The sequence below is a fragment of the Stegastes partitus genome, unplaced genomic scaffold (assembly GCF_000690725.1).
Source record: "Stegastes partitus isolate 25-593 unplaced genomic scaffold, Stegastes_partitus-1.0.2 Scaffold1088, whole genome shotgun sequence".
NCBI classification, from domain to species: Eukaryota; Metazoa; Chordata; class Actinopteri; family Pomacentridae; genus Stegastes; species Stegastes partitus.
Genome location: NW_007578819.1, coordinates 50,083 through 64,115, shown reverse-complemented (window position 1 = coordinate 64,115; position 14,033 = coordinate 50,083). Strand labels below are relative to the sequence as shown.

At 40.0% G+C, this 14,033-nt stretch overlaps 1 protein-coding gene across 1 annotated transcript in view; it reads right to left on the bottom strand.

The window, feature by feature from the left end:
- Window positions 1-14,033, bottom strand: part of agbl1 (AGBL carboxypeptidase 1) — an 82,256-nt gene that overhangs the window by 22,403 nt on the left and 45,820 nt on the right. Inside the window, exons 17-20 of the mRNA XM_008295937.1 lie at window positions 13,023-13,155; window positions 12,509-12,662; window positions 1,606-1,786; window positions 613-670 (exon numbers count right to left, since the gene is read on the bottom strand). Of these exons, the coding sequence (XP_008294159.1) occupies window positions 613-670; window positions 1,606-1,786; window positions 12,509-12,662; window positions 13,023-13,155 (526 nt within the window). The remainder of the gene's footprint in view (window positions 1-612; window positions 671-1,605; window positions 1,787-12,508; window positions 12,663-13,022; window positions 13,156-14,033) is intronic.

Here is a 14,033-nt window from a genome sequence, read left to right as displayed (position 1 = left end):
TTGTTGTCATATTGTTTGTTTGTAGTATTAGTTAATAAATGTTTCATCTATAATTATTATTAGTTACACTGTGTATTTTTTCTTTTTGGAACTGGTGTCATGACCCTCCAGCCTCAGGCCCAGCCCTTGCCTGTCTCCCTCTTTTTCTCTGTCTCTTCTCCGTCTGTCTCTCGCTCTCTCTCTCTCCGCCCCTGTGCATCTCGACACTAATCAGGACAATCACCCTCAGCTGCAACTCTGGACTCACCTGCCCACAATCACCACTGCTCCTATAAAGACTCGGTTCATTCCACCACAAGCCGCCGGATCACAGACATTCCATTTTGCATGTTTCTGCCAGTCTCCACTTCGTCTCTACCTGGATTCCCGAGCCTGTCTGCCCCCTCTGTTTTCCCTGTTAGTGTGAGTTGTCCTGGTTTTTGTAGCTTAGAATTCGTTAGGTTTTTTCCCCCCTCCATTCTTTGTTGGAGTTTTCTCTGGTTTTTGTAGTTTCATCCTTTTTTTAAATTCAGTCTGGTTTATTTCGTTCTGTTTCCCACTCTGTTTAGTCTGCACTCTTGTATTAGTTTTCAGTTTTGTTTCTGTCTTATTAAATCCTTTTTTGCACTTAACCTGCCTGTCAGCCTGATCTGTGTCTGCACCTGGGTTCCCTGATTGCCTTCCGTGACAACTGGAGGTCAATGAAATCAGAGTTCACGTCCTCTGATTATAAGACAATACAAGAAGATTTGATAATTTATTCATGTTCAATCAAAAGGTTGCCGGTTCGCGTCCCGGTGGGGGCACCGGAATCTTTCTGCGTGGAGTTTGCATGTTCTCCCCGTGCAGCGTGGGTTCTCTCCAGGTTCTCCAGCTTCTTCCCACAGTCCAAAAACATGTTGAGGTTAATTGGTGATTCTAATTGTCCGTAGGTGTGAATGTGAGTGTGCTTGGTTGTCTGTCTCCCCGTGATAGACTGGTGACCTGTCCAGGGTGTCCCCTGCCTTCACCCTAAGTCAGCTGGGATAGACTCCAGCCCCCCACAACCCTAGCGATGGTGATATATAGAGGTTTACCCTACACAATGCTGTTATGCTACAGTATCCAAAAATCGTTGTTGTTGTATTGCCAGATTTTAGAGAATCTGCTTTGCACAGTTATGAAACGGCATCTCTACTGCCTGTATTCTACGGTGAGATTCATGTAAAAATATAATTTTATAAGAGAAAATTTCCCTTGATATATAGGCCAAAAGTAAAAATCTGTAAGTATTATATGAAATGATGGAAAATCTGAAAAAAAGCGTAGCCTGTTCTGGGGGAAAAACAAGATATGGAATATATGGCTAGTCTTTATAATTATGATGATAGAAGCAAAAAAAACTAATTACTCTAAAAATATCCTTGAGTACACCAGATAAAAAAATAAATAAAAATCTTTGTTCCACTTACAGTTTGCCAGTTAACAAACAGTTAACTTCAGACTGCTCACAGTCGGTTTAGTCAGTCTGTGTGTAATTATCTAATCTCCCAAGTTTCTAATATTACTTAATCTATCTTTGCTGGACTTACATGTTAATTGCATCTCATCTAAGTTAAGCATCTGACATTCATGCCCCCTACTTACATTCCATTGATGACTCCATCTGGGTTGAGCATGGGGATGATCTTGAAGACAAATGCCTCCCTCAGACTCTGGGCCACCAGGTCACTGCTGCACAGAAACTCCAGGGTGCCCTTCATCACCCAGCTGGCATTAGACTCACCGGGATGCACACGACCTGTCAGCACAATACAGGGGCGATTACCTGCAGAGAGAGAGAGCGAGAGAGAGACATTCCACATTGTTAGTGCATTTCCTGTGCTCTCTGGTATCATTCAGTTATCCTGACCATGTCTTTAAGTAAAGCTGTGCTAATGGTGTGTCCTCTTCACCCACCATTACAATCTGTTTAGCTTTGTCAGTGACGGTGACAGCCGGGCAATCATGTCATCTTAAGAGGTTATTAGTGAAAATCGTAATGTTGTGAAGGGCCATAATTAACGAGTTTCTGAGTGTCAGTGATTTTATTATACGTGGTATTCAGAGAGCAAGCCAGCAGATGGTAGAGTGTCAGGGCTGTTTAACCCTTTATAGGGCACTCTTTGAAATACTTGGAAAATGAAAATTTCAACCCGAGAGTGTTATTGAAGGATATTTCAAGATAGTTTTACTTTTATGACTTAAAAAAAAATGTTGCAAATCAAGATTAATAAAGCTACTATAGACGGTAACTTGCCCGTCTACGGTTAAAAGAAAAAGTAACAAACTGCAAAAAACATTAAATTACAAACATTTTAGTTTGAGGTAATGGTACTTACACAACCAGTAACAAAGTATTTATAAAGTGTTTGGCAAGTTCATTTAGCAACATTTATCTTGGGGTAGTGGTTTTGGCACTAATTTCAAAAACTAAATCAAAGTGGAGTTCAATACAAAGCAGTAACAAAGTGTTTATAAAGCGCCTGGAACATTTGTTTAGTGACATGTTTCAAAATGTAGTGATATGGGCACTAATATAAAATACTAATCAAAGTGCACATGGTTCTTCAGCCTCAAGGAGAGGCACAAGGTGGACATACTGAACATCCAGAGAAGTTACCAAATATGGTTACTTTCCCCATAAAGAGTAAAGCTCATTTACAGGTGGTAGCTAAACAGACACTTAGGAGGATGAGCAGTGTGTGGATAGATAATGGTCTGTCCTAGTTCATTGTCTATAAGTGAAAACATTATTGTATTTTACATTACAGTATTTGCAAGCAATTGTTTGAACTCCTTGGACATTTAAGGATAATTTACTAGTACAGTACATATAAAATAATTCAAGTTCACCTTGACTTGATTTAGAGGCAAGGGAAACAAACAACTGTTAAGCAAGTCTCAGCTTTATTTAGAACACACGGAGTGCCTTTTTAATTCAGAACTGCTGCACGTTTTCTCTCTAAATAAAGTGCCTTCAAAACACTGGATAAACTGTTTGTTTCAAAAACATGTGCTCAGTTGTATGTATGCTTGTATTTCTTGATCAGGTAGTTTTTTTTTGTCTCCACATTCTTATATATCAGCAATACTTAATACACAAATTACATAAATTATCAGAATGATAGACAGTGTCAACCATTACCAGAAAATGTCCCTTCAGAAAACACACACTTTCAGACATACAATGAGGTACATTGTAAATCGTCTGCATTTACAGAATGCCGACCTTAGTGGTGCTCAAAGCGCTTTACAATGTATTTCCCATTCACACACCAATGGTGACAGAGCTGCCATGCAAGATGTGTCGCCTGCTATCAGGAGCAACTTTGGGTTCAGTGTCTTGCCCAAGGATATCGACATTTGGACATGAGGAGGGGCTGAAGATTGAAGCACCAACCTTACGAGTAGTGGACAACTGCTTTACCACCTGAGCCACAGCTGCCCAGGTCAAATAATATCATCAGCTTAGTAATTGTGAATTTTGAAGTGAAAAGCTGGATCTCAGAAAACGAAGCTGCAGTGACACCATAAGTTTGCTAAACCCATGTTATCCCAACCTCATGTTGCAATGTTTCAAAGAAATGTTTCAGGAAAATTTGGTGTTTTTTTTTTTTTTTTTTTCCTTTTAGATTTTAGTAGCTTTTGACTGTTCAGTGGGGATGAAGTCAGGTCAGTCCATGACAGAGGGTGGAGTATGTCTTGAATGGAGTGCTGCTTGTCCTTGGTCAGGGTGGAGCTGATTCAGTACAGGTGTCTCACACTGGACTTGTGTTTGTTTCATCGCGGGTTTGAGACACTGGAGTATCATTCTCTCTCCTGTTGGTCTCCTTACATACACACTTCTGTTACTAACAATTATCTCTAACTGGAATTCATCTGTAAATATCTCCAAGTGTTTGGCCTTGTTTCCTCTTGTGAAAAGTGGTTGAGCGACTCCCTCTTGTCCTCTGACACATGACCAGACAGCGTTTTTTTTGACAGGACATCTGCTGATTTGTGGTAATCAGGTGATAAAAACAGCTCTGTTGTCCTGTTTTAGACACAACTGATTAAGACACACAGTGTTTTGGAGCTCCATGCAGGGTTCCCTTAGAAAATTTAAGTCCAGCCCTTTTATTTCTTTTTTTTTTTTTTTTAGGATTTACTGCTGAGAAAGTCCCTCTTTATTCAAAATAACCATCTGACACTCTCACTTAGTTTTGATATCATGTTTCACCACTATCACAATGCTATTAGAGGGCAATGCTCTGCTAGAAAGTTGATGCAAAAGTCATATTTACAACAGGTAACGATGGCTGGAGCCTTAGTTAGTTGAACAAGCCTCTGATGAGTCGATCAAATTCACCTGAGTACCAGCTGAACACTGAACGAACTAATGAACAGGTACAACTCAAAAAACTCCGACCTTTGTCCAACAGAATTAACATGATCACTGTCCAATTAATAGCGCAGAATCTGGAATATGTCCTCTTTAGTTTACTTGTCAGAATCTCTTGTGTTTGTGTTTCTAAACCCATAAGCATTCTGAATACTCTTTGGTTTAAAATTGTACAGATTTTTGATGCACACCTCAATGGTTCTATCCCACAGTATACAGACCCTTTCCAAAAAATTAGAATATCATGGAAAAGTTGTTTCATTTCCATAATTCCATTCAAAAAGTTAAACTTTAAAATTCCTGTTTTCGTGGATTTTATGAGCTGGCAGCCCAAATTAGGTAAAAATAAACAGCCCTGAATCTATAATCTATGAAAGTTTTAATTTTTGAATGGAATTATGGAAATTAAACAACTTTGTCATGATATTCTATTTTTTTTTGGAAAGGGTGTGTATAGTGGCAATAAAAGGACATGTTAAAAGTGTAGCAGCATTCAATTTGAAGGCTTTCAAACTGAAATACAGACGGATGGAAATTTTAAGGAAAAATTGGAACAAATATGAGTAACAACAGAACAAATGCAGATGCTTCCACATGGGTGCACTGACTCTTGAGCCAAAGTATGAATCAGTTTTAAGCTGTTTGTGAAGGGCTGTGAGGAGTGCAATACAAGTGGCTTCTCATACTACTCTTTTGAAGAGTCTTCTTAAGCCAAAATGTGGACATTGTTGTCCTCAGAAGAGGCTCACTTGTCCTTCAAATGTAGGTGGAGTTGACTCCTCTGTGCTGTGCTGTGCTGTGCTGTGTTGTGCTGTGCCGTGCTGTGTGCTTGTGAAGCGGCTGTTTTCTCTCTCCAATCTGTGCCTTCCCCACTGAATCAAACTACACTACACTGCTCTACTTATGCCTAAGTGTTTAGTCCTGAGGGTGGTTAAGCTTCTGCCTCAGCATGTTGCTTGGCTTTAAGCAGACAGTAATGCAGGGTCTGCAGCATAAGTAATAACACTCTTATTCCGCTGATAGTTCTTTTCCTTTCTGTCTGTTTTGTGTCTTTTTTGTGGTACTGACAGAAGTCCAGTTTGGGTAACCACGTGTTTTAAGTGCTGTTTGTGCTCCTTCTGCCTCCTCTCTGTCCTCGTGGGCACATTCTGATTGTGCTTTTGTGGTTAGTGATGATTAAAAAGTGAATGTTCACCTGTGTGTTTTGGATTTTGTGTATTGTTGTTGAGGCTCCTCACATCTCCAGTGTAACCTGCGCAGTGTAAATAGGCCAGACTATTTTCTCTGACATCTTCCTGAACAAACTTGATGTTGTGGTCCACTTCAGTGATGTTTACTGTGAAGGCCTCCATTTCCTGTATTTTGATTTGGACCCTGTAGTTATCCATGTACAAGATCAGCGGGTGAGAGCAGCTTCTGGTGAGCGATCTATGCTCTGTTACATACATCTTTCAGTTCAAAACTGGTCACTATTAGAGACACCAGTAAGCCCATGGCACATCTCTTTGTAGAAATGCTCATTATATTGGAAGTAGGTGGTGGTCAAGCAGAAATTATTCATCCCCATACCCCAATCTGCCGTGAAATTGCCACCTGCCATGAAAACCACTGACAGGTGAAGTGAAAATCATAGTTACATACAGTGTATCTTGTTACAATGCAGTGTTCTGCTGGGAAACATTGGGTCCTGGCATTTATATGGATTTTACTTTGCAAGTAGCTTCATCCTTAATGCTGCTCCAGACCAAGCACACCCCCTCATGGCAACATACTCTCAATGTGGAGTGGATCTATTTTGTTGCCCTATGCAGTTCACCTCATTAATGACATATTTCAACTCACTACTTTTTCACTTCATGAAACTTTCCCCTGCAGGACTTCCGGTCACCCCATCACCGTGAATGGCTGTGCTGTGAGAGGGCTCCTGAAAGGACCTGAGCAATTAGTGATTTAACCCCGTTTAAACGATGTAAACAGTTAGATAACTGTGAAACAAGAAACAGGGGAGAGAAGTACACTACAACCTGCACACGAAATTGAACAAAGAGTGAGCGAAACAATAAACTCGAGTGGAATTTGTGAGCGAGCATTAGTGGCTTAGGCTGATAAGCAAAGCTAAGCGAGTCAACAGTAATACGTGGAACTAAATTGCGAGCCAACTTTTCCCCTGCATGACACGCCCTCCGCCTTTGGCTCCACCAAGTGGAGCAATTTTTCTTTGGCTTCACCTTTTTCTGTGCAACAAGCCAGAGGGACGAGGGACCAGGTGTTGTGTATCACAATCAGCTGATTGCTCCAGCTGTGGCGAGGCGTGGCTTGCCATTCACTCTCAGACCTGCATGCAGTACTTAAGACGCCAGCAAACTACAAGTCAACCCTGGATTGTAGTAAAACCCAAGTTAGTTTGTGCTTGTTTGTATACGCTGCTCATTGTTTTGATTTTGCTTCTAACTACACTCTCCTGTGCTCCAGTTTTCGCCACGCTCGCTGCTTTCTGAGATCCACCATTCATTCCCTCCTCCTCACCGTTGGATTCAACTGGCTCCCATAACCTCTATGTCCCTCCGCTGAAGTCATCTGGTCCTCCTCCGTCTCCTCCAGCTTCTCCACCCTAGTTCTCTGTACTGTAGTTATACTTATCTCTCGCCTGCTCAACCAGTAGTTGTTATTTATAAGTTTTTTGATTAAATTCGTAAGTATTGTTCGTCGTCCTTTAGAGGACGTTTTGTGATATTTTAAGCAGTAAGTATTTGTTGCAGTAGTTAGTTCTCCGGTCCGTTAGGGGACCTCAGTTCGTCATTTTGTATTGTTTCATTATTTGTAAATAAATTGTTTCATAGTATTCACTGCTTGGTGGTCTTTTGTCTGCGCCTGAGCCTATGTTTGTCAAAACTGTGACACTGCAAGCCAAAAAAGTACTGTAAGTTGTTCACTGCTCAGGACACATTAGACTATTTACATTTGAAATTTGTCTGATTTTAGACCACATTTCTAAACAGTGGCTTCACTGTCTTTGGATCTAATTTTGTCCAGTTTCCATCATCTTTGTAGTGCTGTCTCTGGTGAACCAGTTTCACTGTTACTTTACACACTAACAGGATAGAAAACGAAAAATTATGGATGTGAAACTGTGACTTTAGAACATCACACCAAACAGAAAGAGCACAGTTACTACTTTGGGACACATAGATGCTTTTTCATCACCATCTGCATTTTATTTTATTTATTTGTTTTACAGCTGTGAGTAGTTTGTATTTTTGGGGGGGATATCCACATAGATCACACTGAAAAATCTGTTATTTGTTTGTGTGTTGTTTGTTTATACATTTTTAACTCTGTATACTGAATAATTTGTTCTTTTATTCTGACACCTTTCCAACACTAACAGATTACAGACTCAAAATCTGCTAGTTAGTGAAGTATGGACATTGGACAAGCATGTGACTTGAAGGTTCATTCTAGGTTATTAAATTGCATGTAACTAATGTGCCACTTTCCCAAAGTTCTAAGCATGGGAAACATCAGACAATCATTCATCTGTTCTACCATTCTGGCATTTTTGTAATGATTTACACTGCTGACACTGAAATACTGGAACATATGAATTAAATGTCATCTGGTACTGCACAGGATTATACTGTCAGTGAATCTATGCACTGCAGCAACAGTGTGAATTAAAGGTCTAATAGACGTCATGTCTTTCAGCAGGTCTCTGTGAACATTTGGACCTTAGAAAGCTCATCACACGCTGAAGCCTTGTCAGGACAGAACAAACTGGCACAGCCTGTGATGAGCTGGCATGACATGAAGGTATGTCCCACCCTGTGTAAAGGGAGACAACAGCTGAGCAACAGTCACATAATGATCCAGCAATAATGTCAACAGATTGTTATTACAGGAACGGTCACTTCCACCTTCGCATGTGCAATGTGTGCTATGTGACCTAGCAACCACTGTCTGCACAAAACATCAACAGTAAGAGCCATGGAGCCACTAGAAGTCTCAATAAAGAAAATAATAATTGTGCAAATAAACTGCATAATGTAAACATGTGACCAAAGCACAAGTTCTGTGTTGAAATATATCCCCCATCCTGTGCTGTATCCTCATACAGTCAAGGATGCATTAATACTTCAATAGGACAGTGTCTCATGTATTATCTGTTCCCAATGGCAGATGGCTACCTACTGGAGATGCACATTTCTGATACTGATTATTAATCTGTGCTTTCATTCAGTAGGTACAAATTACATCACCGAGACATTTCTTTAATTCACTATGTTGTAGCTAATTGTCAAATTGACAGATAAATACAGGATAGAGAAAGTGAGAAAAAAAAAACAAAGTGAAATGAAAAACTAACTCCAGACAAAAAGAATGAGAGAGCAGTGCTACAGAGAAAGACAGTGTTTTATAATTAGCAGCTTTTCCTAAAGCAGCTGTGTTTACTCTCAAAGCCATTTGATTTGAGACAAGATGAGTGAGGTTGGAAGTAGCCTACTTTGTCCATTCCTACTGAAGAACGACTTATATCCATAAACATCAAAAATGCCAGTGTCATCATAAAGTACTGTTACCACAGATTGGGAACTCAGACTCTTACATGTTTATATATGTCAATGACCTTGAACAAAACTCAAATTCAAAAATGGTTTTCACTAAAATTAAATGAAGTCACAAGTTTTTGATCCAGTAAGGTGGCCTCTTAAGGATAAAGACACTTGCTGCTCTCCACCCACTGCCTGTAATTAGAACTACTACTTATTTGCATACACTGAAAGGTTTTTAATACAAACTAGTACTACAAGCAAACAAAGAAATCATAGCTGGGAGTTTCACCACTACCACAGTAAAACAGCACCTTCTGTCATGCCATCCACCTCTGTTGAGAAGCAGCCTTTCCTCTGCCTGTCCTTCTACCTCCTTTACTTTTCCTTTCATGTGGATGTGAGTGAGGTGTGTGAGCTGGTATGTGTGTGTTACCTGTTCATTGGATAATCAGCTGAGTAAGGAGTGGCTCACCTGCAATCAATCACCTTCTGCCATATAAGATGGGCTCAGAACCCCACTTAATGCTGGACCTCTGAATAACCCATGTTCTCCCCGTCACTCCCTGTATCATCTGCCTCCTGTGAAAGGCACGGCTCACTCCATACTCTGGACCTGGTTCACCTCTGATTACCTTCACTATCCACACCTGGCAAATTTAGCTGCATGAGAAGCCATTTCTGCCTCACCGCACACATGCTGTGCCCACATTTCGTTTAGCAGCTCTCCAAACAAAACTCATTGTAAAATGCTAATGTTCTCCCCCAAGCAGACTGATTAAATCGTGTGAGCGAAATACTAATTTATCTTCTGACATGACTCCAAGTTGAGCATAGTGTTTGTCTCACACTGACATCACTTCTTTCAAAGCTAATGAAAGAGTCTTGGAGGAACTTCAATCAAGAACCAAGAAAACCGACTGTCATGAAACACAGTGCTGTGAAAAACTGTTAGCCCCATCCTGATGTCTTCTATTTTTGCACATTTCTCACAATTAAATGTTCCAGATCAAACCAATATATATAGGTATATTTGATATGAGAAAAACCCACAATTTTTTTTAAATGATTCATTTAAGATCTATTAAACCTATATTACCTATGTGGAAAAAGTCATTGTTCCCCTAAACTTAATAACTCATTGGGCCACTGTTGGCAACAACAACTGCAATTTAACGTTTACAATAGCTTGTGATCAGACTTTTACATCACCATGAAGGAACTTTTGCTGATTCTGCTCTGCCGAATAGTTTTACATTAGATGTTTTCAAGCATGCAGTGCCTTTTTTAAGGTCTTGCCAGAGTATGTCAAAAGGGTTCAAGTCCAGACTTAATTTTGTTATTTTTGAGCCATTCAGAGGTTTGATCTGGGTCATTGCCATGCTTCATAATCAATTTGTGCAAGAACTTTAGATCATGAATTGATGGGTGGATATTTTCCAGGAGGATTTTCTGATGGAGAGCAGAATTCATGACTCCATCAATTATGACAAGTCGTCCAGGTCCTGTGAAAGGAAAGCAGCCCCAAACCATCACACTACCATCACCAATGCTTCACTGTTGCTACGATGTTCTTCTTATGGCAATGAATGTCAACTGACTTTCCTCCATCCAGTTCCCAGAATATTACTGATTTCAGGAATAGCCTAGTGAAGAGGAAGAAGGTTTGTTTTTTGTTTTGTTTTTTTTGGGGGGGGGAGGGGGATAGATCAGCTCCCACCTGGGCTGATATGATTTTATTTCTTTTAAATCAAATGAAACAAACGCCCTCTAAAAAGTAACTTGTGCCATACCTGGCTTCAATGAACAATGATGATACACTCGCTCTCATTTAACGTTTCTTTTATTGTTTCTCATGCTCATTTTATCTATAGTGGTCATTCATTCGTAATCGTGAAGATGCATGATGCACTGAATCAAGATTACGTGAGATGGAGGACGCTGCATGCATATACAATATGTCACCATCATTAATCACAGACAAGAAAGTAGCTTCCACAAGTTTTCTCTTTGTACTGACAGTAAAGCAAGACTTGTTTCTAAAACAAAAGCCAATCTTCACTTTAAGCTTCCTGACTGAAGTTGTAATGTGTACATTAAATGAAAGCTTGTCAGCTTGCTTTGGTGAATGAGACAGTGAAGTGTGTTAATGTTGGGAGCAACAGTCCTATTTCTGCTCATCAGTCCCCTGTTTCTGGCAATCATGGCAGGAGCACCATCTGTAACAACAAGGTTGACTTTTTCAAATGACAATCAATGCTTTTGAAATAGCTCCTCCAGTTTACCAAAGATAATAGCACCAGTGGTAGTGCCATCCAGGGGAAACAAGTTCCTCCAGAACAGCCACCATGCACTACTTAAAACCCTCAGCATTTGTAAATGGCTTGTTATGCTTGGAGAGTACCCAGACAGCCTGCAGAGATGCACTTGTTGCCCTCTCTTGTTCAGTTGAAGTTCAGTTAATAATTCCACTTTCATGGGAGTATTGAGATTTTACAGCAGCATTTTTTTCTTCTGATGGGCCTCTCACTGTTCAGGATTTGACTCCTTCAAGCTGCAATAGCTACAAGTTCAAGTAAAGAAATGTATGACTGGGGCGCCCCGGTAGCTCAACCGGCTCAGACTGCGTCCCATGAACAGGGGCCATAGTCCCTGACGCAGCCGTGGGTTCGACTCCCACTCATGACCATTTGCTGCAGGTCTCTTCCTGTTCTTCTCCCTCCTTTTCTGTCTATTTCTACTGCTCTAAAAAAAGGCAAAAATCCCCAAAAATATATATATAAAAAAAAAAAAGAAATGTATGATTGTGATCATGGAAATGTCCACGATTACGGGACAGAAATAAGTTATTTAAGTTCAACATAATCTGCAACATATGGCAAAGCTGACCATTTACTCTGCAAGAAGCCTCAAAATAGCAGACCATGGATCTGTATAGGAAGGGTTTTCCAAGAATCAACAAATACATTTTCTCACATGCACACATTTACTGTAATGTTAAAAATGATTATTCAGAGCAAAAACAGCTGTTCATGTGACAATAATACTGCTTTCCTCTGAGACGTTGAATCATTACACAAGCTCATACTTGGCCATTTGACTGTTGTATAATAAAATAAATAAGTGTTGTGAGATCAAGCAGTTATTTTCTTTCCTGAAATGCTGATTGTGGTGGAGCATTTGCAGAAAAATGAGACAAAAGATAACTGGCTCATCGCTAAGTATAGATGCATGGTGTGTACGAGGAGGGGACAATATTATGCTAATGGGGATACGCTATGATGAATCTCATATGATTTTCTCCCAAACAAATTATTTCTTATTTCCAAAGGCTAAGGATCACTGACTTTCAATTAAAGACTGAAATATAAACAAAGCATTGAATATCTATCTCGGTCAGGATGAATGGCCTGATGTCTCCTTTTTTTCGACTCACATACACACCAGTACACTACACACACACACATTCCATTGACTTGCTCTCAAACGTTTGTCTCCCTATTTGTATGTATGATCACCACCACTCTGACACTTTATCCTGGCTCATCACACGCATGCATGCATGCACAGTAGTACTCACGCAGCTGATGCAGGTCTTTCCAGCCCTTGCTTGCAGGGCAGGCAGTGATGGTGACCAGTGGACAGGGGTTTCCAGCCAAAGTGCCACAAAGAATCTGCTGCCGGAAAAAAACCGTGGCAGGATCCACTGACTTCTGCAGCACCTTTAAATGAGCCTGGTAAACACAATACATATATAAGTGCATGTATTAACCCCAAAGGTTCTGAAGCTTGTACGCATACATGCAGTCACAGTGCAGTGTCAAGTGTGAAAACATCATCACCAGGTTTCTTTGTCAAATCTGTCTCAGAAAGATTGTATTAATCTAAAACTAGTTTGCTTTACCAAATACAGGGAAATATGCTGTACTTCCACTACGTAATACAATAAAACTCCTGACAAACTACAGAGACATTAATGGCCAGATACTGCCAACTACTTAGCATTCGTACTGGTATTTTAATAAAAGTTCATTCAAAATCCTAGTCGAGTAAAAGTACAGGATTATCTGCAAAATGTGTTTCAAGTTGAATACCTTCAGAGCGGAGTATGTATAGGGATAATGGTAGGCCAGGTAGCAGACATCCTCATTGTGTTTGAAGGTGATGGTGAAGGTCAGCGTGTAAAAGGTTGTTTTCCTTCTGCCTTGAGCTGGACAAAAATAGTTTCTGGAAAAGAAAAAGAGGGAAAGAAAAACTAAGGAACAGAATACAACAGAAGTGAGCACAGCCCTGTGCAATACCACTTACATGTGAACTGACCTTACAATAATTGCATTGCTTCTAAGCTGAACAGTAGGGTATTGGCCCTATTTTTATTTATTTCATTTATTCAGTTGCTTATTCCTGAAGGAGTTTTGTTGCTTTCTGTAAAATACCCCAAATGTGTTCTATTAGATTACATACTTGGACATGTCGTAATTTACCTGAAAACTCATGTGGAATTGTTATCATGATTGGATAGTCCTCTTTTGTCAAGTTTCTGCAGCATGGGCGTCGTCTTGTCAGCCAGTATTTTCGTTTATCTACAGCCCATTCGTGGTGCCAGTTTTAACTGTAGTCACCCAACCATCGTTTGCACCTCATTCATAATGTCCTTCACACTGTCTGAGCTGACCAGTCACTAGAGTTCCATAGATAAACCCTGTGCCAAGCTTGAAGCACATGCCCCGCTGTTTTTAGAGCTAAATTAAACAAGTAGTAAACTATAGATGCCCATGGTGACTCCACTGTTTCCTCTGATTTTTAGTTGGTCACTGATCTTCTTATATCCTATTTTGTCTTTGAGAAGTCTCACTATCAGGTTTTTGAAGTTTTATGGAGTCATGATGCAGACATACAGATAGATACAGTCCATAGGTCCAAAAGTAAGAAAGTTCTGGTCTTCTCAGATCATTTGGTCACCACTTTCATTCAATTAGACTAGTTTGAAACACACAGGTTTTCCAAGTCACGTCATTTTGTAGCCTGTATTTTTTGCATTTAACTTATCATACCAGTAAATACTCTGCATGTTCGCCTCTAAAGAATGCAGCTATTGAGAGGTA